General features: G+C 49.5%; 1 protein-coding gene across 1 annotated transcript in view; it reads left to right on the forward strand.

Moving 5' to 3' along the window:
* The window catches only part of SLIT3 (slit guidance ligand 3), a 596,997-nt gene that overhangs the window by 521,970 nt on the left and 48,406 nt on the right, over positions 1-26,621 (forward strand). The window contains exons 17-23 of the mRNA XM_045502118.1: positions 3,819-3,962; positions 4,734-4,877; positions 7,684-7,847; positions 8,928-9,060; positions 20,425-20,493; positions 22,222-22,293; positions 22,916-22,987. Of these exons, the coding sequence (XP_045358074.1) occupies positions 3,819-3,962; positions 4,734-4,877; positions 7,684-7,847; positions 8,928-9,060; positions 20,425-20,493; positions 22,222-22,293; positions 22,916-22,987 (798 nt within the window). The remainder of the gene's footprint in view (positions 1-3,818; positions 3,963-4,733; positions 4,878-7,683; positions 7,848-8,927; positions 9,061-20,424; positions 20,494-22,221; positions 22,294-22,915; positions 22,988-26,621) is intronic.

Consider the following 26,621-nt stretch of genomic DNA (forward strand, 5'->3'; position numbering starts at 1 on the left):
TCTCTCTCTCTGCCCCTCGCCCCACCTGTGCTAGTGTTCTCTTTCAAATAAACATTTAAAAACAAAAACAAAAACTGAAGCTGCAACACCAGCAGTGGTAACAGTGGGGAATGCATGCATCTCTGAAGGCCGTAAATGCATGTGTGCACATGTATGTGTGCATAAATGCATATGCATAGTGCTAGCCAACCAAGCAAATGACCCGTGGAGCAGATCTGGTCCCAAAGACCACCGGCTACAACGAGTTATTTAAAATAATGTGACGGCAACTCTTGTTGTTAAGGCCCTTAAACTGGGACCCATCACCATCCCTATATCCCCGTAGAGGTTGTGGCTCTCAACTGGATCAGAGTAAGGTTAAAGCCAGCAGTGCCTGGGCCCAAGTCAGCTAAGCTTCCCTAAGGACTGTGGGGTTACACTCTCGACCTGACCCTGACAGGGCACAGGGGCCAAGGAGAAGGAACATAAAATCAGGTGTTTAAGCTCCATGGTGCGTGCCTTTCCAAACCCTGTCTGAAACTCTGTGCCTTTACCTGTCCTGTTAGAATCATGAGATCTCCATGTGTATCACATGTACTAAGTATACCAAAAAGAAAAAAAAATGTGTAAGCCATTACCCAAAAGGTTTATTAGTACTGTGATAATTCAAGGTGACTCTTCAAATGAAGGAAGTCACATGGGCTACAGTCCTCAGGCAGACTTCTATGTCAGTCCTTATTGTGAAGGAGAATCTCAGCCACAGGCTAATGCCCAGCAGCCCTCTAGCCTAAATCAGGTATACACAGGTGGATTTGTTGGCACTAGTTGTGTTTTTAATAAGAATTAGTTGCCCACTTTTAAAAATCAGTATTGTTCACAGAAACAAAAATCCAAATTTCTGGCATCTTTTGGAAAGTCAGAAGATCTGGCAAAACATGGCCTGCATTCCCAAATGGCTCCAGTGGAGTTGAAGTGAGGGGCAGCCTCCCCCTTAAATAGGGCCTGTGCTTTCCTGGTCGCTGGGCTTGTGGTCTGTGCTGTCCCCACTGGACTTGCTTTCTACTTTAAGTCACCATCCTGGGCCCTGGGGACATTTGAGCTTGTGACCCCAGCTTGAAATAGAATTTCTACCTCAGGGGGAGGGAGAGGTTCATAAAAAAGTGGATAGGACATCCCTGACCTGACAGTGTGCCAGAGTGCTCTTTCATTATGACCCAGTATCCTCAGTTTCTAGAAAAATCCACATAGCTCTCTCCCCACTACGTTTTCGTCTGGGACTGGGCTTTAAACAGGATTACAGATGCTTGCCTGTTGCCGGAGTTTATGCACTGTCTTACGAACCATGGGCTAGAAGAGGCCTGGGCTTGCCTTCTCAGACTCAGGCTTCCCAGGGGTAGCTAGACGAACCCCAGCCTACAGGAGCCTCAGTGTTTGTTGGGAAGATGAGAAGAAGGTCTGAAAGGTACAGGCTCACTGGGGCTGTCCTGCCTCTGCCCCTCTGAACTGACCCCAAGTCTGCATAGTGTCCAAGGCTGGACCCTTTCAAGTGTAATATCCCATCCACATCAGAGTCAAAGCCATGATGTAGCCATATTCCTTCAGGTCCATTGGTGGAGACAAAAATGGAGAGAGGCCTCCTGAGTGGTCCTGGTTTTACATCTTGGGGTTCCTGGGATCTGGGGTATCTTCAGGAAGATCCTGCTCTGAGAGTAAGACAGAGTTCCTACAAAACCCTGATGTCCTTGTTTTGTGTATGGAGTGCTTGCCTCAAGCTGCCTATAGGTTTGAGCAGTGCTTTGATGAATGGAGAGACAACAGCATCCTGGTCTTCTGGAAAATTCTATCCCCTCCTTTTGTGCTCTCCTTATGTTTTCCCTTCTCCCAGCCTGAGGAAATCCAATTCACAAACCTTACAGTAATGTGATGTTAATTTTGTTCATTTAAAGAAACAGATGTCAGGAAATGGGAGCCCTCCCCCTTCATGGCTGCTTTAACTCATCTTCATTGCCCGTCCTGTGTACTTTAATTCCCCAAGGAGCCTAACTCTCTGGAGCAAACTCCCGCTCCTCTGGCATTCAGATGAGTTATAGCTGCTGGGAGAGCCTTTATCTCTCCTCCCATGTCTAATTTGGGGGTAATTTGCAGTCTCCCCAGTGCATTACCTCCATTCCTGGGTTATCCTGGACCAGGACTACCAGGATTTATAAGAAAACAGGCTGAATTTAAGGAGAGCCAGTCAAGGGTACAGAGCAGAAATCCAGTTAGAGTCTCCCAGCTCTCTCAGACCTTGGGGGAAGGATGCTGAGGAGTATTGCTCCTGGTTCCCAGGCAGGGCAGAAAGTGGGAGGAGAGCAGGGCTATGACAGGAGCACCAAGGGAGCAGTCAGAGCACCAGCTGTTTCTTCCGCACCTGTGCACAGGTATGAGCACTGCCATGCCTTGCGGGACCAGTCCCTGCCTGGAAAGAAGGCAAGGGACTGGCGTCAAGCCCACGGGTGCCCAGTTCCATCACTTGCTCGGAGCCAGCTGATGAGGGAGGCTTCATCCCCTGGGGTTGCCATGGGTGAGCCCAGAGCTGCCTGAGACCGGTGCAGGAGAGAAACACAAGTACCAGGAGCTCGGGGTGCTACTCCGGGACCTGGAGCCACATCCTCACCTGTCTGGGCCTCAGTATTCCCAGCCATAAAATGCGCCAGCTTGTTCATTTCCGGTGAGCCCTCGGTCCCAACCACATTAGTGTGCTTAGTGGGTTAGTAGGCTTCTTCTGCACCTGCAGATGTCACTGTTCACAAAACACTATTCCCTGTGCCAGGCATTTGCTCCAGAGACTGGATTCTTCCCCCAGTTTGTGTAAACACCATCACTTTCCACTCCATCCATCCTGCCCGGAATGCATTTCAGGCCTGACCATTTTGGGTGGTCCATGGAGACCCCCTGCCAGGAAGAGCCCGGAGGGACTCCCAGCATCAGTGGCCCTGCAGGATCTCTCATGAGGCCTGGCATGTGGTGATCAGACATCTGAGGGAAAGACCATCTTTCAGAGCTCAGGGGCAGACTCAGAAGGGGCAGTCCCAAGACTTGATAGGACCAAGGTTGCTAGGACTGTAAGAAAATCCAATACCCCAAGCTCTGAATTCTGCAAAGCAGTAAGGATGGGTGTGAGTATCCATATCACCAAAGGAACATTCACTCGAGAAAGAGGCAGCTCCCTGGAGTACTTTTTATGCACCAGAAAGCAGGGACCCAATCTCTTTTCTATCAGCGCGTGACTTTGGGCAAGTTACTTAATAAACTCTCTGAACTTCAGTTCCTCATCCATAAAGTGAGACAATGATAATATACATTAATATTCCTCTGAGAGGCATTATTTTAAGGATTCGATGTGATTCCGTGGTCCTAACCCCTCACACGGAACCTAATACATAATCAATGCTGAAAAAGTAGTAACCAGAAGGTATCCATTTACATCGAGGATCTCAACTGTGGAGCTGGAAGTTCTGCAGATGTCCCACCCCCACTGAGGGCACATTTTGTGTTTTTGTCCTGCCCCCCACTTGAGAGGCACCGCTTGGCTAGAGCTTCTGTTGAAGGGAGAAAATCAGTTTTAGAAGCACCATTTTAAATCTGCTCATCCCCAGGGAAGAGGAACACCCTGAAAAGACTTTAAGCTCCGCACGGCCCATTTCACACAGCAACCCCACCTGTGTGGATTGGGGTCCCTGCTCCACGGCCGCAGGTGCTGAAGACCATACCTCAGGAAGCCCCACCATCCAGTCCTTGTCCAGAGGTGCCTGAGAGTCCCTTCCTGTACCCTGCCCCACTCTGTCCCCTCCTTCTAGAAACCTGAGCAACAATAAGATCAAGGAGGTGAGAGAGGGTGCCTTTGATGGAGCGGCAAACGTGCAGGAGCTGATGCTGACCGGGAACCAGCTGGAAACGGTGCATGGGCGCATGTTCCGCGGCCTCAGCAGCCTCAAGACCTTGTGAGTGCCCAGGGCCTGGGCCAAGTCCCAGAAGGGGATGGGAGGGCAAGGCCATCAGAGGGGGATTACAAAGGCTGCCGGGCAGCTCCTGGGCCCAGGTCTGTCCTGACCTGTTGAGTGCCTTTCTTCCTGGAGCCAGAGAGGCGCTATACATTTCCCAACCCTTGATGGGAAAGAACTTAGCACCCTCAACACACACACACTGAAAGATACTTGCCCTAAGCTGTACACATATATAGATTCGTACTGGAAACATGCTGATAGAGGCACATGCACGTTTACCCACATAAACACATACATACATATGCATAACAATGATACACAGTATGTACATAAGCACATACACAAATAAGCACGTACATACAGGCACACACACACACACACACACACACACACTCAAGCTGATGTCCACAGCCACATCTTGATTCTCCTTTCTCCTCTCAGAAATATACAGGCATACACTAACCACCATACAACATACATGTGTACACACATACACTCCTGACACCCAGTTTCACTGTACACAAAGCAAGCACAGGCAAGAATGTACGTACACATTTACATACATGTAGCCCCGGTGCAGACCCAGACCCTACTATCACAGAACAAACCTCAGCAACATGACTAGTCTGGGCTTGGAGTTGGCATCCCACCTACACACACACACACACACACACACACACACACACACACACATACACATTGTGGCTCTGTGGTGGGGAGGAGAAGATAATGCCTGTGCTCCCCTCATCTCCACCCCTCTTTTTGCAGGATGCTGAGGAGTAACCTGATCAACTGTGTCAGCAATGACACCTTTGCTGGCCTGAGTTCAGTGAGGCTGCTGTCCCTCTATGACAATCGGATCACCACCATCACCCCTGGAGCCTTCACCACACTTGTCTCCCTATCCACCATGTAAGTCCCCCTGTGCCCACTGCACACTGACTCTGGGCCCCTCTCCTGCAGACCTCTTCCCTGGCAGCTCCCTACTATCTTTGGCCAAGGTTATTTACCCATCTTTCAACTTAATAACCATTTGCTAGGCCCCCTCCATGTGCCAGGCACCATCTAGGTGCTAAGGATTCACAGACATCGTCCCTCCTTCCTGGAGCTCACAGAATAGTAAATTGACACAGAAGGGAGGTCCACAGTGATATGGAAACCCAACACAGGCTTTGTCAAGGAACACTGGAGCTGTGTTCTGGAAGGTGGGTAGGAGTTAACTTGTTCAAGAAAGTGGGAAGTGCTTCCATGGAAAGTGCTTTCCTTCCATGGAAAGAACGCGTGCAAAGGCCCTGTGGTAGGTTGTTGCAGAGCAAATGTACAAGACAGAGAAAAGTCCAACATGGTCCAGAGCACAGAGTAAGAGAGGGTGAGATATGGGGCACCTGGGTGGCTCAGTTGGTTAAGCATACAACTCTTGGTTTCAGCTCAGATCGTGATCTCATGGCTCGTGAGTTTGAGCCTCGTGTCAGGCTCTGTGCTAGCAGCGTGGAGCCTGCCTGGGATTCTCTCTCTCTGCCCCTGCCCTGCTCTCTCTGGGAGACCAGGCTACAGGCCTGCCATGGACTACTTTTATCTTCATCCAATGCATGTCAGGAAGCCACGGAAGGTTTTAAGCAGGCCAGTGACATGACCTGACAGGGATTTTTAAATGATGCCTCTGGCTGCTTAAATGTATACCAGAACCAGAATTAGACTCTAGCTCTCAGGACACCTAATGAGTGCTCCTGCCCAGGTCATTCATTGAATTGAGTTTACTACTGTATTGGTAAAAGGGGATGTTTAGAATAGTGATAAAGTGATGGGCTCTAGAGCCAAAGCTCCTGGGTTCAAATCCTGGCTTCACCTCCTATTAGCTACGTGACCTTAGAAAAGTTACTTCACCTCTCAGTGTTTCAGTTGTTCCTTTGGTAAAATCTGTCTGGTAGGATTGTTATGAGGATCAAATCTGCTAATATTTGTAAAACACACAGCAGGGGCCTGAACACGTTAGCCTTTATGGTTGTTCCTAGTACTTCTATGTGGCTCCTTTAACCTCAGGTGCTGGTCCATTCACTCTTTCCTTCCCAGTGACTCTGGAAGTCAGAAGAGAAAGGCTTTTGCTGCATTTGTATTGCTGCCCATTGTTATGTTCCCATACACCTGCCTCACTGGGAATAAAAGCCAAATTGTAGGGGTCCTAAAAAGCCCACGCCATCCAGTCCCTCCAAAGCTCCCTCCAGGCCAGCCCCACCAAGCCTCCCTACTGCCCCCCCCCATCCACCGCACCCCGGACCCACTCCCACTACCTGAAACGGCCTTCCCCTGGCCTCCCTCCCCACCATCCATTCTTTGCTTAAGTGTCCATCGCCTCGCCCCACTCTCCTCCTGTGCCATCACCCCCAGTTCCTCAGCCCTGCTCTCCTTAACCTCTTCCGTAGCACTGACCATTCCCAATATACTATTACAACTGACCTTTGTGTTGTTGATTGTGCACTGTCTGCCTCCCGTCAGCTGGAATGTAGGTTCCAGGACAGGGATGTGCAGCTCTTCTGTGCACTGCTGTATCCTCAGTGCCTCTATCTGTGCCTGGCACTAAGTAAATGCCCATTATATAACTGGCAAATAAACCGATGCATTGAATGAATGAGTGACAGCCAGACCGGGGACTGTGGGTTAGGAACTAGCACCAGCAGGTTGGTTTATTTTAGCCTTCTTTTCACTCCTCCTGTTTGCCTCCAAACTGGGAATCCAAAGACACAAAAGATGTCAAGAGAGGTAGAGTCACAAAGCATTAAGGAAACCAGCTTCGACATGAGAGGAAACTTGCCTGACTTCACGCAGCTGCTGAACATCAGCGCCAGGATTCAAACCCAGGATGTCTGACTCCCAAGCTCTTAATTGTCCTGTCAGACCGCAGCCACTCAGGGCTGTCTGGCCTCTTGTGTCACCTCCCTAAGCTTTATTTTCCTCACGTGTGAAATGAGAATAATGTTACCTCCTCCCCTGGGCTGCTGTGACAAATCTGCATGGGAGAACAGCTTTATGAATTGCTTAGCCCGGTTGCAGTCCTCTGGGTGACACTCACAGCCTGACAGCTGCCCTCCCCGATTCCTCCACCAATCCACTCACTGCATTCCATAGGTACCCACAAAGAGGCCGTGCTGATGCCATGCGGGATCCTGGAGACCTCGGGCAGACAGACAGGGCTGACCCCCAACCTGGGAGAGCTGAGAGTCTAAGGAGGGAGTCAAACATTGCCTGTGGGTTCTGTGCAGGCACCAGACAACTGAGGGAGAAGACTGGGACAGGCAGGACTCCTCATTTCCTTTTAGGGGAGGGGCCATCTGAGCCAGGAATGAAGCCAGGCCAACACAGAGAGATTTATGCCAGGAGAGGGGGCAGCAGTGTGGAGGTGCTAAGTGTAAGAGAATCCTGCCAAGGGATTGAAGACAGCCGGCAGCCCGAGCCCGGGGAGGAAGGGAGGGCGTGTCAGGAGACCGAGGTCGCATCTGTGTGTGGAGGTCCGGAACAAGGCCCTTGCAAAGACTGCATCTGGATCTTAGAAGAGAGTCTGCACTTCCTTCCCCAGATCTCCTTCCTCCTTTATCAGAACCCAGAGCCGGCCTGCCTGGAGAGCTGGGCCCCAGGCTTGCAGACCTGGATCCCAAGTCCCACTCCCACGGGGGTGGGGGGTGGGGGTGCTGACCACTCAGAGAGAGCCCTTCTTTCCTCTCAGAAACCTCCTGTCCAACCCCTTCAACTGCAACTGCCACCTGGCCTGGCTGGGCAAGTGGCTGAGGAAGAGGCGGATCGTAAGCGGGAACCCCCGGTGCCAAAAGCCTTTCTTCCTCAAGGAGATACCCATCCAGGATGTGGCCATCCAGGACTTCACCTGTGAAGGTGAGAAGGCTGGGGGCGGGGTGGAGGAGGGGCAGGGACAGGGAAGGCAAGAAAGACACCAGAGAGGGGAGGTGCAGCAGGGGACTGAAGGTCAGGACCCCCTGAGATCTTACTTGCCCTCAGGCATGCATCTGTGGCTCTGAAGGCCTCTGCAGGTCTGCTGCTAGCCATATGGCTCCTTCTTACAAATTAAGAAAAGGAGCCTCTTTCTAAAGATATTTTACTTCTGTCAGTCAGAAATGTGTTGTAATACACTGATTTTGTTAAAACAAGATGACTTATGACTATGAGAACGCTGTTGTACTCAATATCCTAATCTATCATGTCAGTGAGATTAGTGCCCCTTCAATGATGAGGCACCCTTGTGCAGTATGTAACCTACACAGCTGTGCCTGGGAGCCCAGGCCCTCAGTTTTCCTGTCTGCATCGTGATGAGGCTCCGAGTATCAGACTTCAACATGGGCTCCTGGAAATTTTCTGTCACTGGCTAGGGAGTTATGAATACCTGGAGATCCAAGGCTTTGAGTGTCAGGATTCCAAAGGGCATATTTGCATAAATTCAAGCCAGTACTTGGGTCAACTATAGGTTATCTGGAGACAAATTAACAGGTTTGTAGATTAACTGAGGTTAACACACTTACCACTCCAGAGGGATTATGGCAGTGGAAGAAGTGACAAAGGGAGGAGAAAGAGGAAGGAAGGAGACCAGGCTCTCCCCCTCCCCCAGACCTCTCCTTCAATAAGGTTGAATTATTCCTGATTCAGTTAACCATGACCTCTTTCCTGCCTAATACTCTGGTTGGTCAAGTTTTGGTTTGGTTTGTTTGTTGGGGGGTTTTTTTGAGCCTTAATTTTATGTTGAATGTGGTAGAAGACAGGTGACCCTATTCCCCAACCCAAGCACACACTCTTTTCCCTTTAACCGTGGGTGAGACCAGCAGGCTCCTTGTTCCTGGTTCTGGCTCAAAATGGAGGGCTTCCCTTCCCTGAAGATGGTGTGGTGCCTGGTGCCTGGCCTTGCTCACCTGCCTCTGCAGAGAGGTTTGTCTCCCGCCCGGCTCACTCTGGGGCTCTCCGCAGGCAATGACGAGAGTAGCTGCCAGCTGGGCCCACTCTGCCCGGAGCAGTGCACCTGCGTGGAGACAGTGGTGCGGTGCAGCGACAGGGGGCTACACACCCTACCCAGAGGCATCCCCAAGGACGTGACTGAACTGTGAGTACTGCCACCCCCCGCTGAACACCCTTAGATGCCCCCACCAGCAGCTCTGTCCCCAGTGTCTCAAGCAAGACTGCCTGGGATGCCCCTCTTTGAGGGGGTCCCAGCAAGATGGCAGCAGGGCCTCAGCCAAGGGTGGGTCGGGCAGCAGTGTGGACTTGGGAACAGGAGTAACTCCTCCCCAGTGCCTCTGCCTGGCAGGTGACCAGAACCTAGCCCTCCAGAATGCAAGCGGGAGGGTTCCTGTCTCGTCTTCTAGATCACCCCAGGCCCCCTGCTCTGACTCCACCTTCTAGATTCCCCAGCAGTCTCTCAGTCTGACACCAGAAATGGCACAGGATCATCGTAAAAACACTGCCCAGCTGGCACTGTGGCTTACTGAGCTCTTCCACCAATATGATCCTTTTCCACCTTAAAGCTACCCATGTTGCAGACGTCATCTTAGTTCTGTATCCTGTTCGTGCTCCAGCCAGGAGCCATCCGACTCCAGAGCCCAAGCTCCTGACACTAATTGCTCAGGGTTGTTCGTGCCCCAGAAGCTCCCACTTAAATAAAAAAGACAGATCATTCCCTTCCTGAAGGGCTCTTCCTATGGTGCAGAAAACCGCATTTCTGCCCCCCGGAAAGCTCAGCCAGTCCCTGGGCAGGGAGGCCTCTCTCGAGCGTGCAGAAGCAGCCCGGCCACAGCAGGTGAGCACAGCCAGCACAAGCCACACTCACTCTTGCGTGCGTTCATTCATTCACTCAGCGTGTGTTTATTGAGTGCCTGGTGTGTCGGGCGCTCTGCTCACACCCGGGAGCCAATGGTGAGCAAAACAGGTGTGACCCCCACCCATGTGGGGCCCATGGTTCACTGGGGAAGGTGGACATTTGTTCCATCATCTCAGCAGCACGTGTGGGATGACAACCTTGAAAAGTGCTCCAAGAGAGGAACAAGGTAGTGACGCCCGAAACTAGAGAGGCGTCACTCGGGTGTGGAGATCAGAGAAAGCTTCTCTGGGGAGATTAAGTTGGAGCTGAAACCTACAGGGTGAGGAGAAGGTAATGAGCAGGGGAGGGGGGTGCCCCACACGCCCCATGGCAGTTGCTGCAGGTCGGGGCAAGCAGAGCTGGGTGACATGTGACGGGACCCAGGCTGCCTGAGTGAGAAGACACACTCACACGCCATCACCCACTCACATCTCAGGCTCGTACTCTCTCCCTGGATCCCAGACACCAGCAGGGAGTGTGTGTCTGGCACTGCCCGTGCTTGCTGGGGAGGAAGCTGAGTAGGGCGCCGTCTGAGAAGAGCGGGTCGGTTCCTGGGTGTGAGTTGTGGCTCCCCCATCTCCTGACACCCAGGGAGGTTGCAACCAGGACTGCTGATCCCAGGGAAGGAAGGAAGTCTTGGCGGTCACTAAGAAGTCCACAACAGCCCCGCGTTCGGGCCCTGGCCATGCTGCTGGAGGTCTGCATGAGCAACGCCACTCAGTGCAGTGAGCTCCGAGCCCTTTCCTCAGCCAGCAGTGCCACTGGGTGGGGGCTGCCGAAAATGACCCAGGTCCTCGCCTCCTTCTTGGGTCAGTTGAATGCCAAGTGACACGTGCTAAAGAGAAGGAAATGCCATGAAAACAGGCCCACAGAGGCTTTTCCCCAAAGTTCATGACACAGAGATTGAAATAACAAAGATAATTGGCTGTAATTATAAGTAAACTTCAGAGCTTGGGGAAACCTGATTTCCTGCTTTGGAAATGATGGTGCTTCCCTTGGCCACACTGGTTTCCAAAGCGCACCAAGGACGGCAGCCCTCACCTCTGAGCCCAGACCATCTCCCAGAGGGAGGGGAGGAGGAGTGTCCAGGGAGGGGAAGGCAGGAAAATCGATGCCAGAGAAAGTGAAAGCTGCCAGGCCCGGAAAACAGTGGCTTGGAGGCCTCTGCTTTCAAGGACTAGATGCAGTGTTTGGATCCAGTGCTGGCTTTCCAGCTCCCTCAGGCATCATCCGTGGTCTCAGGCAGAGCTGCCAACTTACAAAACAAAATTAAGGTTAATTCATTGAGAAGAAAAAAACAAAAACAAAGCTTCGTAGCATTTCTCCAAAGGGCAGGGTGTGGGAGTTCAGTGTAGGCACTAGTCAGCAAGGCAATGAGAACCAGAGGGAAGTCCGTTCTCCTGCCAGCCGTCTGCAACCCCCTGGCCCTTCTCTCTCCTTGGGAGGAGGGCCGCCTGAGACCTGTAGCTCTCCCCTTTGCTCATTCAAGCTGTCACCGAGCTAGGCCCTCACTCAGTACCCCTGACTCACCTCAGTGGTGAGAACTAAGTCACCCCCCAAGCCTCACCTCTGGTAAGCAGCCGAGTCACGATCAGAAGGCACTTTGGTCTGACCCCAACTCCCTTCTCTAGCCCCCTACCCCAGAAGCTCTTCATCTTTGGGGTCTCAGGACCCCTTTATGTTTTTCAAAAGCAGTGAGGACTCTCATTGAACCTTTGTTCACGTGCTTAAATCTGTTGATAGCGCACTGGAAACTACTACTGAGAAATATTTTTAAACATGTGTTTATTAATCCATTTAGAAATAAAAATTTACACATTATATGTTTGTATTAAAAAAAAAGCATACTTCTATGAAAACCAAACCAAGACATTTAACTGAGAAGAGTGACATTTTTCGAAATGTAGTTGAAGGCAACTGGATGTTCATTTCCTACTTCAGCACTCACTCTGTTGTGACAGGGTTTTGGGTCAAGTACAAGAAGAAAATCCAGCTTCACATAGACACATAGTTGAAAAAGGGAGAATTTTAATAGCCATTCCAAATAATTGTGGAGATTCTTCTTTGATAATATGCCAAAACTGCATGGTGTTACAGGCTAGTTGCTGTGTGAAACCTTAGAGTTTATCAATGAACTTTTTATACTCTGTTACAACCCATGGGTCTATCTTGTGCTTTGAATGGAGCTTCCCCTGCCCCCGTGCATGATCTTGTAACACTGTGCCCTGGTCCTTTAGTAAATACTGGTTCACAGAGTTACACAGATCTTCGAATGCTGACACATTGCATTATACCGTATCAAAAATGTCGGATCTAAAATGTCATAGCCATTAACATGCATCACCAGAAATCTCAGCAGAAAAGTCTTTCAGTAAAGGGATGCTGCTCAATGTAGCCGTTATGGGTTTTCTAAAATTTTAATTTTCACTTGGAAGCAAGCTTGAATTTTTATCATTGCCAGTAAGTACTAGTTCATTGTTTTCCTTGAAGTGACAGACTCACTCTGTTCACTTTTGAGAAATTACTTACTAAATACCTATCCCTGAAAAACCTGTTTGCTAGTCATTCTTTTAAGTAACAATGGTGTTTTATAGGGGGGAAAAAAGGCTAATTCAGCTTGTAAGTCAGTGACACCAGATCTTTTTCTTAAGACAACCAAAGCAGAAAAGTATTGTACACGCCTCCCATTTTGCCACACAGAATATTAAAAAAAACATGTATGCTCAAGCGTTGATATTTAATGCAATTAATAGTTTTTTTACTGCTTCATGGAGGGCATTCTTCCGTGAAACTTGCTTTTTTTTCCCCTTACCGTCATGTGCTTGAGGGGGAAGAACATAATGACCACTGATATCATATGGTGCCATGGCCTTGATTCCTACTGAGATGCCAGCAATTTTACTCACACAGTGAAAATGGAAAAAAAATGTTTTAATCTTATCACAAAAGTAGTTCCAGCCTCAGAGAGCCCTGAAAAAGTCTAAAGGACCCCCAGTGGCCAGTAGACAACACTTTAAGAACCACTCGGGTAATTTACACACTAGCAGGCAAACAATACAGAGACATCTGCTAAGTTCCTGATTCAAAACCAAGCCTACAAGGGCACCTGGGTGGCTTAGTCGGTTGAGCATCCAACTCTTGATTTCAACTCAGGTCATGATCTCAGGGTCCTGGGATCGAGCCCCATGTGAGGCTCCATTTTGAGAATGGAGGAAATTATGAAACTGATTTTGGTCTGAGGGCCGTGAGCATGGATTTGTTGTCCCACCACTGACATCCCAAGGACAGGAGAGGGAAGGATGACATGTGTCCCCCAGGCACCGCTGTTGGAAGAAGGGATTTCTGCTGGGATACGGAGTCTGAGGACATCAGGCTGGCAGTGTGTGCATGCACACACACACACACACACACACACACACACACACACAGCACTGATAGGAGACTTGAAAGGGTTTGGGGCTTGACCAGCAGAGCACAGGCTGAGACACAGCTCTGTGAGATTGAGTGTGGCAGGAGGTGATGATAAGAATGCATTGCTTGATGGAGACCGTGAGACCTGGCCCTGCACTGGTTAGCTCCAGATCATCAGGATGGGGTTTTGGGGTACAGCAGGCAGCTCAGATGAAGCTTTCTCCTCATCTCAAGTCTAGGACGATGGAGGTGCATGCCAGAGAAGGGGCAGAGCAATGCAGGAGGTGACAAGCACAAAGGAGTGGCATGGAGAGTATGTGCTCTGGGATAGGGAAGAATCCAGGAAGTTCTGCCCACGCTGGCCTTTAGGAAAGCAAGGGAAGATGTCCTGTGTGAGTGCAGTCCACCACAGCCAGCACTCCTAGAGCATTTACTGGGTGCCAGGTGCTATGCTAGATTTTTCTCCTATGTGATCTCATTTAATCCTCCCAGCAATCCTGTAAAGTAGGCATTGATAATCCCATTTTGCACATGAAGTAACCGAGGCTTGGGAAGGTTGAATGATTTCTTAAGATCACACTGCCAAGGAGCAGCAGAGCATTAGGCCCGAGCCCAGGGCTGTCTGACCCCAAGGCCCGTCCTTTAGCAACTCAACTACTTTCTTCCTTTGGCAGAGGCCTGGGTCCCTGTGTGCTCTGGCCAGTGGCCTGGCTCGTCGGTGATTTGCAGTAGACAGTCATGGTCTCTTTGGAACCTGCCATCTGCCCATAAGCGGGGAGAAGGCAAAAACGGCACCCCTGCCATGATGCCGTAGGTACCTGTCAATGGTTCTGGCTGGGTGGGTCCTGACAGCTGGACCTTCTCTAGCAATGCCAGCTGCTGCTTTCTTTGCACACTTGCCACCCCCCACCCCCACCCCCACTCACCAGGCAGGCTCCCAAGAGCACTTTCTAGAGAAACTGCCCGGCACTGACTGTATTCTTGCCTTTCTTTGGCCTGGGGAGAGGGACAGAAATTGCCTGCAGCCAGCTGGAGGGCAGCTGGCTCTGGGCACATCAGCACTTAGGAGTCCTGGCACAAGCCTTGGCCCAGAGAAGACCTCGACAGATGGCTTCAGTAGAGGACACTTCTAGGCTATCAGGCAGTCATGGCCATCTGTGGGAGGGACGAGGGGAGGCTGGAGCACAGGCCACAAGCTGAGGGAGCCCTCTTCATTCAGTCAGGTGTTCACTGAGTTTATTGTGCCAGATAATGTCATAGGAGCTGGGAGCACAGCAGCTAATGTGACAGATAAGCCCCCCTGATGTCAGAAACTTAGAATGGGGGAGAAAGACAATAAGAAAGCTAATCAGTAAATTAGGCATTTCAGATAGAATAGTGTTTCCCAGGGGAAATGGGGGGGGGGGGGGTGGGACATGGAAAGCAGTAAAAAGAAAGAAAATGTTCTGTGAAGACCCGAAGGTAGAAAGATCATAAAGTCGGGAAACCACGCAGACTGTGAGATGGAGCAAACAGAATGGAAAAGAGACTGGTGTTCACTGAAAACTCAAGGAGGGATGTGCAGTTTTTGTCGGGCCGTGGTGAGGGCTGACTCCTCATCCCCGGAGAAATACGGACACCGAGGAAGAATTGTAAGCAGGAAAGTGATGTGGTCCAATTCGCATTTTAGAAATATTACTCTGGGAGAAGAATAGAGAATAGACAGCAAGGGAATCATCTGTTTTCTAATATTCATATGCATTATTGGATGGAGGGATGTGTGTGTGTGTGTGTGTGTGTGTGTGTGTGTGTGTGTATTCAAAGCACGTTAAACACCACTGTGCCAAGCAGTGCTTCAAGGGCTTTCCACTTCAAGGTGGTGATGATGATGAGCCTCCTTTTGCAGGTGAAATGCAAGCTCAGAGAGGTTAAGTGACTTGCCCAAGGTCACACAGCTGTTAGTTAGTGGAGCTAGGATACAAGCCTGGGCGGCTGCCTGACTCCAGATCTGCAACCATCATCCCAGGCCCCTGGTGGAAACCCTAGCCATGGTGGGGGCTCCTGGAAGGTGGCTGCCAGTCTCCTTCACCATTCAGCAGGTTTGAAAGTCCCTGGGGCACTTCACAGCACCACAAAGCTGCTAACAGAGATGGGGAGCTCTGTGTGGATTTTTGTGTGAGGCAGACACTTCCTCATGTGCTCATGCTGGGGCTAAAACAGAGCATTTAAATGCAGATCAACGCAAAGGTTGACCTGCTAGAGATGCTCTGATAGTTCTGAGGCTGGAGGGCAAGAGTGCAGTTTTCTGAAAGGGTCCCTCTGGGGCCTGGGCTGCAGGCTACAGGCAGCTTTGGAGTTCAGAGTCTTCATGAAGGGCTTTGCACAAAGAGAGTTTTCCCACACAGCCACATCTGTATTTGTGAAGTGAAGCCTTTTCATTCCACGTCTTCTGGGCTGCAACACCAGGTTGCCAGGGACATTGTGCACTTAAAGTGGCTGCCACACGGGTCCCATTCAGCCCTGCAGTGGCACACACAGCTCCACCTGGGGACTTCTGGGGTTTGCAGCATACAGATGGTGTTTCCTGAACATCTACTGCTATCAGCCTGTGCATTGGGCTGCTGTAGTGAGCAAAACAGACACAGTCCTGCCCCACTAATCACAGAACCACACTTGGATGTCACATGGGGGTGGAATGCTGTGAAGAAAACGCACTGAAAGCTTGGATTGAGCAGCCTGTCATGTCCCCAGGGGGTGTGGGAGATGGTGTCGGAGGCGGTGCTTGAGCTGAGTTCTGAGCCACTGTAGGAGTGAACTAGGCAAGGAGGAAGGGGAGGGACATACATGTGCCGAGACCGGCTGCCCAAAAGGAGCATGAGGCATTCAGGGAGGGCTGAGGCCAAGCAAGAGAGAGTTTGCTGTGGGGGTGAACAGGAGAGGGAGGCAGGGACTGGGATGGTTAATTTCATGGGTCAACCCAGCTGGGCTGTGGTCCCAGGTTTTTGGGCAAACACTAGCTACATGTTGCCCTGAAGGTATTTTATAGATGCAGTTAAGTAAAGGAGATTACCCAGGATAATGTGGAGGTTGGCCTCATATAATCAATCGAAGGCCTTAAGAACGAAAAACTGGAGTTTTCTGTAGAAGGGGGAATTCTGCCTCAAGATTGTAGCACAGAAATTCTACTTGAGTTTCCAGCCTGCTGGCTCTTCCTTAAAATAAATTCTCTCTCCCTCTGTATATATATTTATATGTGGGTCGTGTGTGTGTGTGTGTGTGTCCAATTGGTCTGTTTCTCTAGAGAACACTGACTGATCCAGGGCAGACCACAGACAGCTTGGCAGGATTTGGGCAGGATTTGGGTAGTCCTTCGCTGGCAAGCAGTAGAAGCCAGGAAGGATTTTAAGCAGGGAGCAAGGCTGATCCAGTCAGCATTTGCAGAACATCAGTCAAGCCAGGTTGGAATCTGGGGAACTGGCACAGCAGTCCCAGAGGCTCCAAAAGCATCTGTGACATAACGCCCATCCTCCAAGGCCCCCTGAACCTCCCCATCTCAGATGAGGACACTGTTCGAATCCCTGAATTCCAGTGGTCTTTCTATGCCTTCATTCAATTGTTGAGCAAATAACACGCATCTATAGAGCATGGCCTGCCTTACGGGTGGATGTGGGCCAGACCCAGGGCATTCTTTGAAACCACTGCAGGTTTTTGTTTAATCCAGGGTCCTATGAACAGTCCTTCTCTGCATTCATTCATTAATTCATTCATTCAAATATTTGAGGTCCTGGGGCACCTGGGTGACTCAGTTAAGCACCAGACTTTGGCTCAGGTCATGATCTCACAGTTTGTGGTTTGAGCCCCGTGTCAGGTGGTGTGCTGACAACTCACAGCCTAGAGCCTCCTTCCATTTCTGTGTCTCCCTGTCTCTGCCCCTCCTCCACTTGCGCACACGCTCTCTCTCTCTCAAAAATAAAACATTAAAAAAAATTTTAATATCTGAGGTCCTACTATTCGCTAAGCCCTACAGTATGGTCTGGTGATGCAACAGGAAACAAACCTAGCCCGAATCCCTGCTCACCACGTGGTAGAACATATCCTATCAGGACAGAGATGGCCAAACGTCAAAATAAAGAGCTCCAGGTGGAGAGAGGAAATAGCATGTGTTTGACTTCTTGGGCTGCGCAGCCCTGCCTCCTGGACTCACTACTCCCCTCTCTGAGCCTCAGTGTTCTTGTCGACAAAAATCACAAAACACCCAGCAAAATATGGCCCCCTGTTTAGAGAATTAGATGAGGTAACAGACCAGAGTCTATCTCATCGCACTGAAGTATGCACCTGTTGTTTCTGTTTCATTATTTTCCTTGTCACCATGTTGTCTGTGAGGTTAGGTAACATGCTTCAGATATGCTTGTCACAGGACCTTCTGTAAATATCCCAGCAGGGAGACTTGGGGTTTTGGTGTCTTGTTCTGGGTTTCATCTTAGATGCCTTAAGTTTGCTAAGTAGTCGTAGCAAACAAACAAGAATGAAAGAATCAGCAGCATGGGAGAGGGTGAGCCATCACTGCCAGCCTGAGGCCAGACCCCTTCAAGTGGCTCCCTCGTGGTTAATTAGCCTCCCTCCAGCAGAGATGCTCCCTGGACCAGTGCCTCCCCACTGGGCCTGTTCACTCATCCAGCTCTTGCCTCCCTCCCTCCCTCCCTCCATGCCACACTATCCACAAAACACTTCCTGCAGGCAGTGGCCCAGCATGGCTTGCCCTCCCCCCGCCCCACTCCATCAGCCTGCACACATGCCAGAATCCTGCCATCTCCACAGAACCTCGCTGCCCAGCAGAGAAAGCTGGAAGGTCTCCTTCACAGGCCTGCCCCTGGCCACCACTGTTGAGGCACAGGGCCAGTGTCCAAACGGAATGTGAATGTCCTACATCCTGTCCCTCAGGGCACAGCAGAAGGGTGAGTGCAGGGTAAGCTCTCTGCAATACCAGCACCCTGCACCTGTCTGAAGTCACTCGTTGCACTTGGAATGAGCCCACTTCCAAGGCTTCAGTGTGATCCGCCCATCTCCCTTTGCCCCCCAGACTGACCTCCCTGGCCTTCTTTCCCTGCCTCAACAGCCCCAGAGCTCAGGGCCCTCCACAGGCCTCACTCTTGCCAGACGGCACCCCCCTTCCCCTGCTCCTGTCATCTTGAACATCCCTCTCAGCTACATGTTTCTGCACTAAGTCCCTGGGCATTCCGTATCCTAGCACCTTGCTCCTTTCCTTCAAAGTGCACATCACAGTTCGTCATTTATGTGGCTTTCTGTGTGTGTCCTCTCCTTCTGACCCCCCGCCTCTTCCTCTTTCCCTCCCCCTCCACATTAGATTTTTAAATGCCCGAAAGTAGGCATCACTCCTGTCTTCTTCACCAGTATATACACTACCTGGCACACTGCAGTTGCCCAATAAATATTTCTGCCTGAATAACTGAATGCATCAGTGAATACGTTTCAGCTCCTCTGCCCGAGGGCATGATCTAAGTGTATGTGGCTGAATTTTAGGCCAGATGATCAAACTCCCCGAAGGCAAAAATGCGGTCTGGTTCATCTTTGTATCTACCCTCCTCCCCCCCCCCCCCCATCTAGCATAGTTCTTGGCACCTAATGAGTGTACAGCAAGGGATTAAGGACCAAAAGGACATTAATCCAACATGCCACGGCAACCTAAGACCATATGCAGGCCTGCCCAGTATTCTGAGCCCTGAGGATTCCCAGGGACCAGCCCTGGAAATAAAGTTGCTTGGCCTTAATTTACAGTAATAACCATTCCAACTTACCCTCAAAGCTAAGCCTGGTTTGGTCATTGACAAACTGACTCATATCCTGTTTTAACCCATTTCATCCCATTCAGTCATTTGGCGGTGCGTCTACTGGATGCCAGGCAATGTGCTAGCACCTCATTATTCAAAATGCAGCCTGCAGACTGGCAGTTCCCACCATCACCCAGGAGCCTGTTAGAAATACAGACTCTCCGAACTGACACAGACCTACCAGATTAGGATCTGCTTTTTAGCCAGATCCCAGGTGATGTGTACATATGTTAACGTTTAAGAAGCACTGGGCTAGAGGTAGAGACTGAGAGTCTGCTGTCTTGGAGTTTAAGGCAAACCCAGCACCGGTGGACATCACTGCTGGGAGTTGACCACTCCAAGAGGAAGCTATGGGAGGCTTATGTCAAGAAAGTTTCACCCAGGAGACCAGAGGCAGTGTTGTAAGCCATCTTAAAGGTTTTGTAATGTTGACCCAAAAGCAATAAGAAGCCCAGGTGAAGGGGTTTCCAGCAAGGATGGGAATAAATAAATTGGACCATGTCACCCCCTAAAGGTAGTGATAACTTTTGTAATTCATGATTGAAACGAGACTTCCTTCTCTTGTTCTCAAGCTCACTCAAGTGTCCAAAGAGGTGGCCTCTTCCTAGGTGAGCAGGTCAGTGCAGGACCCTGAAGTCCAGACAGGTCTAGGTTCAGCCTTTGCCTGTCCAGGAGGAGTCTCCATCTGTTGGTACGTCCCCAGTCTGAACCCCTGTACCCTCTCACAGGCAGTCATCCCACTGGGAACCTTAGCACAGTGCTCCAGGAACATACCCCCTTTCCTCAGCTTTCAGAGGCACACTAGAGAACAAAACAACGAATTAGAGTTCTTAGCATGAATCGTGTCTCAGGAATCCCATGCCCTCCAGTAGCTAAGTAGAGGCATATGGAACTGTAGTAAGATTATAGTCAGAGGGACCTGGGTTTGAGTCCTAGCTCAGCCACTCAACTCGCTGTGTGACCTTGGGCAAGTGTTTTAACATCTCTGAAACTCTGTTTCCTCAATTGTGAATCCAAGAGAATTGTGAGGGCTGGGTACAGAGTGAGTGCTTTATTTATTTAACAAATATTTATTTGACATCTACTGTGTGCCAGCTCTGTACGTACTCTTGGGGGATCCAGCACTGGGCAATTTTAGACAACAGCCCTGCCATCAATGGAGTTTAGCAGTGCAGTGGGAGAAAATGTCATTAGTTGAATAATCACGCATATAAATATAAATGACAAACGTAGTATGTGTTTTGATGTAGGGGAGAAAAGAAGCTGAGAGAGTAAAACAGAGGCCCAACCTAGCCCCGGGGGAGGTGACTCTGAGAAATGACAAATTGTGCAGTGTCTCTTGGCCAAGCATCACTCTGCCCCTCTCTTTCAGGTACCTGGAAGGAAACCACTTAACAGCCGTGCCCAGGGAGCTGTCCGCCCTCCCACACCTGACACTTATGTAAGGAGCCCGGCATCGGGTGGGACATGTAATTTTCTTGCCTGGGGGAGCTCAGGAAACTGACGTGGAGGGTCAGGGAGGATGATCTGCAGGCTTCGCCACATTCCTGCACTTTCTCCCCGGGTGGAGCAGAGAGAGGCAGCTGGGAGGAGTGAGCCGGCCTGATGGGCCAGGTCTTACCAGTGAGAGCTACACAAAGAAATACCCAGAGCCTGGCATCACTGACTGTCCATCCACATCAACTTCCTCCTTGGCATAGAGAGAGGTGGGACAGCCTCTGACTTTCTGGTGCCCCAGTTAAATCCCAAGCCTCCTCAGTCTCCAATTTCTTGCAAGCTGTGGTTGCACTGAGGTTTGCCAAAAGCTTAAAGGGGCGTTTTTTTCTTCCTCCTCTAGTTGCCCAGAAAATGTTCCAGGTAAATGGTTGAAATTGAGGTTCCTTTGGGTGGTAACTGCCACTGGCTGCAAGTCTGCCAAGATCCAGGAAAACTCCCGAATGAGGAAATGTGGGGCATGGATGAGGCCCAGGAAACCGGGTGGTCTGTAAGCTTTGTCCCTTGACCGCCTCGCTGCCTTGCCAAAGTGGGACCCGTGAGAGTACAAAGTAATTCCTTGGGCGAGTGGCCATTGGAAGATCACCCTGGCTGATTAGGGGGCGGGGAGCTGGTCCACAGGGGGGAATTGAGAGTTCTTTCACAACGAAACACTGTTGCCCTTGGAAAAATGGGGCTGCTGAAGAAAGGTGGAAGAAAGCCACCTGTCACTTCATTCAGCCTTGCTTCCTAAATATCCCCCAAACCAGCCTCTGGATGAGATCTCTCAGCTTCAGCCCTGTGGGCATTTAGAGCCACATCATTCTTGGTTGTGGGGCTGTGGTGGGCATTGTGGGATATTTTGCAGCAACCCGGGGCCCCTACTCACTAGACACCAGCAGCACCCCTCCGCCAGTAGGAACAATCAAAAATGTCTCCAGACATTGCCACATGTCACTGGGGAAGCAAAAGTGCCCCGAGCTGGGAACCCCTTCTCTAGAGCAATGGCTCTGAACCTCAGCTGATTAGTTTGGTTTTTTGTTTTTTGTTTTTTTTTTTAATACTGATGCTCAAAACCACCCTCAAGCAATTAAATCAGAATACCTGATTTACAAGCCAGAATATCTGGGCATGGAACCCAGGCCTCAGAGGCTGTAAACATTCTGCAGGTGATTCTGATGTGCAGCTACTATTGAAAAGCAAAGATAAATATCCTGCTTAGGATATTTATCCCTGAAGAGAATCTGGAGGTTGTAATTGGCAGAAGACTGTACCCCTACCAATCTCATTCCCCCTAAGAGAGAATCTGATAAGATGGAATCAATGAATGCCAGAAGAGAGGGAGGAACAGTGAAAGGAAGGATTGACCTGGGAGGAAATGGCACTGGCATAAGGAGAGATCTTATGTTTTGCTGGAAGAATGAAATGGACAGATAAACTTGTAATTGAATGGTTGAATAGGTGGATGGATGGATGGATGGATGACCAACAAACGCTTGAATGAGTGATTGAAGAAATCTTGAATGAAAAAATGAACATTTGGATGAATGGGTGGGTAGGTGAGTAGATTGGTGAGTGGATGGATGGATGGATGGATGGATGGGTAGATAGATAGATAGATAGATAGATAGATAGCATGCACAAATGTATGAAAGTTGCCACTAACAGTAAAGTGTTACTCTTCTATTTGTCCTAGTGACCTGAGCAACAACAGCATTGGTGTGCTGACCAATTACACCTTCAGTAACATGTCTCACCTGTCCACCCTGTGAGTACAATGGGGCACTGTGTTCAATATGGGCCTGGCAGTCAGTGGCCTGGGGCCATCCTTTCTCCCTGTCCCCTCATGCGTATGTTCTCTGCTCTAGTGATCCTCTGGGCTATGGCTGCCCCCATGTAGAGCAGACCTTAACCAGCAGAAGAAAAGTAAAGTAGGTCAGAACTCTACTGTCTGGGCAGTTAGAGAGGAACTAACACCTAGTTACTTCTGAAGAAGGCCCTCTTTAGCTTACCTTCTGTGATTTGTGAATTTTCTTTCCCAGTGGAGGGTTTCCCTACACAATTATATTTTGCTCAGATCCATTTATTTCCTATTAGCTCTGCACATTGTGAGCACTGACCATTTGACAACAGAGGGAGGTGATGGCAAAGCTGGTTAGGAAGCCAGCCTGCTGTGGAAGATGAGAGGAAGCTGGGAAAACGAAGCCAGAAGCCAGTGAATGTCCTAGAGTGGGGGAGGGTGTTCCCCTTCCCTTTATTGTTGGGAGGCTTTTTGTCAAAATATTAAAATTGGGAAGATAAAGAAATCATTTGCTTTGAGCGGTCCACAGTGTGGACCATATGCCCATATGTATGTGAGAATAGGAATGGCCGTGTGTCTTTGTCCACAGGATCCTGAGCTACAACCGGCTGCGGTGCATCCCCATCCACGCCTTCAACGGGCTGCGGTCTCTCCGAGTGCTGTGAGTACCCAGAGCCCTGAGTTCAGCTTCTGCTTCACCATGTAACAGCAGGCGATACTCAGCACAGTTCCCACACACACACTTCCCCAACCCGGCACTCCTACTGGCTCAGTGGGGTGGGGCAGAGGGGGGAGGGCAGAGGGGGGAGGGCGCTGTTATTAAAAATCAATTCTCTGGAGGCTGCTACCATTTGTGGACCTGGATCAAATCACAGACCAGTCTGAGTTCCTACTTCTTTCTGTGCCCAGTGAGATCACTAGCACCTCCCTCGTGAGGATTAGCATATGCAACTGTATTCTGCACCCTAGTAGAGCACAGTGTGTGGCTTATGGCCACTATCTTTTTTTTTTTTTTTTTCAACGTTTATTTATTTTTGGGACAGAGAGAGACAGAGCATGAACGGGGGAGGGGCAGAGAGAGAGGGAGACACAGAATCGGAAACAGGCTCCAGGCTCCGAGCCATCAGCCCAGAGCCCGACGCAGGGCTCGAACTCACGGACCGCGAGATCGTGACCTGGCTGAAGTCGGACGCTTAACCGACTGCGCCACCCAGGTGCCCCTTATGGCCACTATCTTGATGATCATTCCACTGTTGGTCCCTCTGACTTTAGAGCGGCAGGGTAAACACTGTGAAACTCTGCAAGGAAACCAAACGCATCTGTCAGAGGTCACAAACTAGAAGCCCAGAGACCTGACTCAGCTCACAGACAGCTATTAGTTAGCAATTGTAGAGTTAGTTGGCTCATAGAGTATCTTTTCAAACAAGCAGTTTAGGGGCACCTGGTGGCTCTGTGAGTTGAGCATCCGTCTCTTGATTTCAGGTCAGGTTGTGATCCCAGGGTTGTGGATCAAGCTCTGCATAGAGCCCCGCACTGGGTTCTGTGCTAAGCTTGAGGCCTGCTTGAGATTCTCTCTCTCTATCCCTGTGCCTCTCTCTGCCACTCCTGCTGTCTCTCTAAAATTAAAAAAAAAAAAAAAAGTTTTAATAAGTTGCCAACAGTTAAATATCAGGAGGCTTCTCATACAAAATCCTAATTTCTATTCTTAGAAAATGGAGAGACCTGGTCATTCCAGGGCTCCCATCTACATTCTTGCATGGCTGAGCAGCCCTGCCCCTTTAGACCAGACTGTATAGTCTGCAACCTCCACAACTGCCTCCCCATCACCTTATGACACCTGCCTCACCCTGTCCTACACAAGGTAGAGGACAGCCCACTGAGGCAGATGAGCCCCAGCAAAGGCACGATAACCATGAAGTCTACCTGCTGTTCAATCATGGCTCTGCCCCTCCCTAGCTGTGTGTCTTCAATAAAATCCAGATGGTAATTACCTCACAGGGTCTTATAATGATTAAATGAGATGCTGTATATAAAGCATTTAGCGTAGCTCTGGCCCACAGTAAGCACTTTATAAATATTTGTTTGTTATTACTGTTATTTGTTATTACCTGGCAAGAGCAGGAATGGCACCTCACTGCCACCCCTACCCTTGGTCCTGTTGTCACCTGATTTTTGTGCCTTCTCATCTTGCACATTTTGTCGGGAAAGGAGGATTCTCTGAATGATATTCCCATGAGAACAGAAATGCCACTTTTCGTGGCCGTTGCCTCATATAACCCTTTGCAACAGTGCTGTAAGACTGAGGGGATTAGGCCCATTATAAAGATGGGAAAACTGAGGCCCAGGTTGTAACTGGCCCAAAATCCAGCAGTCAGGAGCTTGCAGAATCCAGCCTTCTGACTCAGAGCCCTGGACCCTTCTCAGGACCCAGTAGCAACCAGCAAACAGCACCCAATGAGCCTGTCCATTTCAGAGCCTCCAGGCTGATGTGATTTATCGAAGCCCACAAAACACTGGTGTCAGCGACAACTCCCGCCACATGTCATCTGCGCTGTTATTAAAAATCAATTCTCTGGAGGCAAAGAAGTGCCCGCACTGACAGTGTGCAATCTGTTATTGTCACTTATTTATTATCCACCTTCTCTGGGGAGTTTGAGAATGGAAACATCAGCAGAACCATTTCCCTGTTTCCAGTTGAACACAACGGGAGATGGGCTTGTTTCATTGGCCGGGGCTGAGGCTGGACCTGCTCCCCTCTCCCACTTCCCACCATCCTCCCTTAGTCCCACCTTGTCTCCCATCCTGGTCTTCTGGTTCTATGCATGGGTTTGCTCCCAGGGGCTAGGCCTGACAATTTTCGTGGGACCCGTGTGTATATGTTTGTAGTTAGAGAGGTTCTGGCGGGGCAGCTCAGCACAGGAAAGGGAGGACGGTGGAGAATGCTCGCCTGTCCATTTGTCTGGTCTCCCATGGTGTTGGCATGAACACCACCAGGTTTTCTGCTTCCTAGGCACCTTGTCCGCCGTGTTGCAGATCACTGTCATTAGTCCACCAGGAGCACACCTCAACATACCATGTGCTTGTGCTTGCTTCTTGAATTAAGAATTAGTAGGCTTTTAGCATCATCATTTTAGAATCATGGGCTCTTGGAGATAAAAAAGGGTCTTAGAGGCCCTCATTCCAACCACCTACCTCAGTGGGGAGCAACTATTTTCTGCATAAAGGCCAATTCAGGAAAAATAAAAATGTTTATGGAGTACGTTTCTTTTATGATATTTGTATCCTTTCTCCCAGTAATTGCACATCTAGGAATTTATGCCTAAGAATAATCCGATATGAGGGAAAGATTCTCTGTGCTAAAATATTGGTTGCTCTGTTATTTTTAACCTCCATTTTAAATATTACCTACAAGTGCCACAGTGGGGAAATGCTTAAGGAAAGCATAATGCAGCCAGTCAGTGAAAGGCAATTATTAAAAGAGGTAAAGACGAAAACTAGGTAGCAGTGTGGGGAAGTGTTGACCACACGGCCTTATGTGGAAAAGTAAACCTAATTTTTTACGTTATAATTATAACTTGCATACATTTATAATTATGAAGTTCTAAAGGAACATAGGAAAATTTTTTTAAAAATCATTGATAGCTAACTGCTAATGTGAAGTTATTTACGTAATAAAAGAAGGCAAAGTTAAAGATGACTGAATATAGTAGGATAGTCACAATTTAGAGGGTTAGGGGGGAAAGGTAGGTTTTTTTGCATCAGTATCTACAACTGCGTTTGAGCATTCGTGTATTCTTTTCTCAATTCTAAAGGGTTTCATTATTTTAGTGAAAATTTCAGAACTGACCAGAGGTCAGGGATGCAGGCAGTTTGGGATGGGGGAAGAGAATGAGTATCAGGTTTAGCCATAGACAAAGGCCAAAAAGTATTCTAGAAAGACCTGACATTTAATAGTGAGTGAGTGAGTGAGTGAGTGAGTGAGTGAGTGAGTGTGTGTCTGTGTGTGTTGGTGAGTAGATATGTATGAATACATTTCTGAGACAGGAGGATTATCAGGGACCCCTGAGTACAAAACATTGGGTGAAAGTATGTGAGATTTCCCAGTTTGCTCTTAATCGAAAAAGAGCTAGAAGGGAACATTCTCATGGACATTCTAGTTCTTCTTTTCAGGGATCTGTGTGTTCCCTGATCGTTGCCCCACACTGAGCCACATGCCTTGTGCGTGTGTGGTCCCAATTGTCACTCCCCAGCCCCAGCCACAGGAGGGCCACCTGGAATCAGTTAGCTGTGGGAGG

This window comes from Leopardus geoffroyi, chromosome A1 (genome assembly GCF_018350155.1).
Source record: "Leopardus geoffroyi isolate Oge1 chromosome A1, O.geoffroyi_Oge1_pat1.0, whole genome shotgun sequence".
Classification (NCBI taxonomy): domain Eukaryota; kingdom Metazoa; phylum Chordata; class Mammalia; order Carnivora; family Felidae; genus Leopardus; species Leopardus geoffroyi.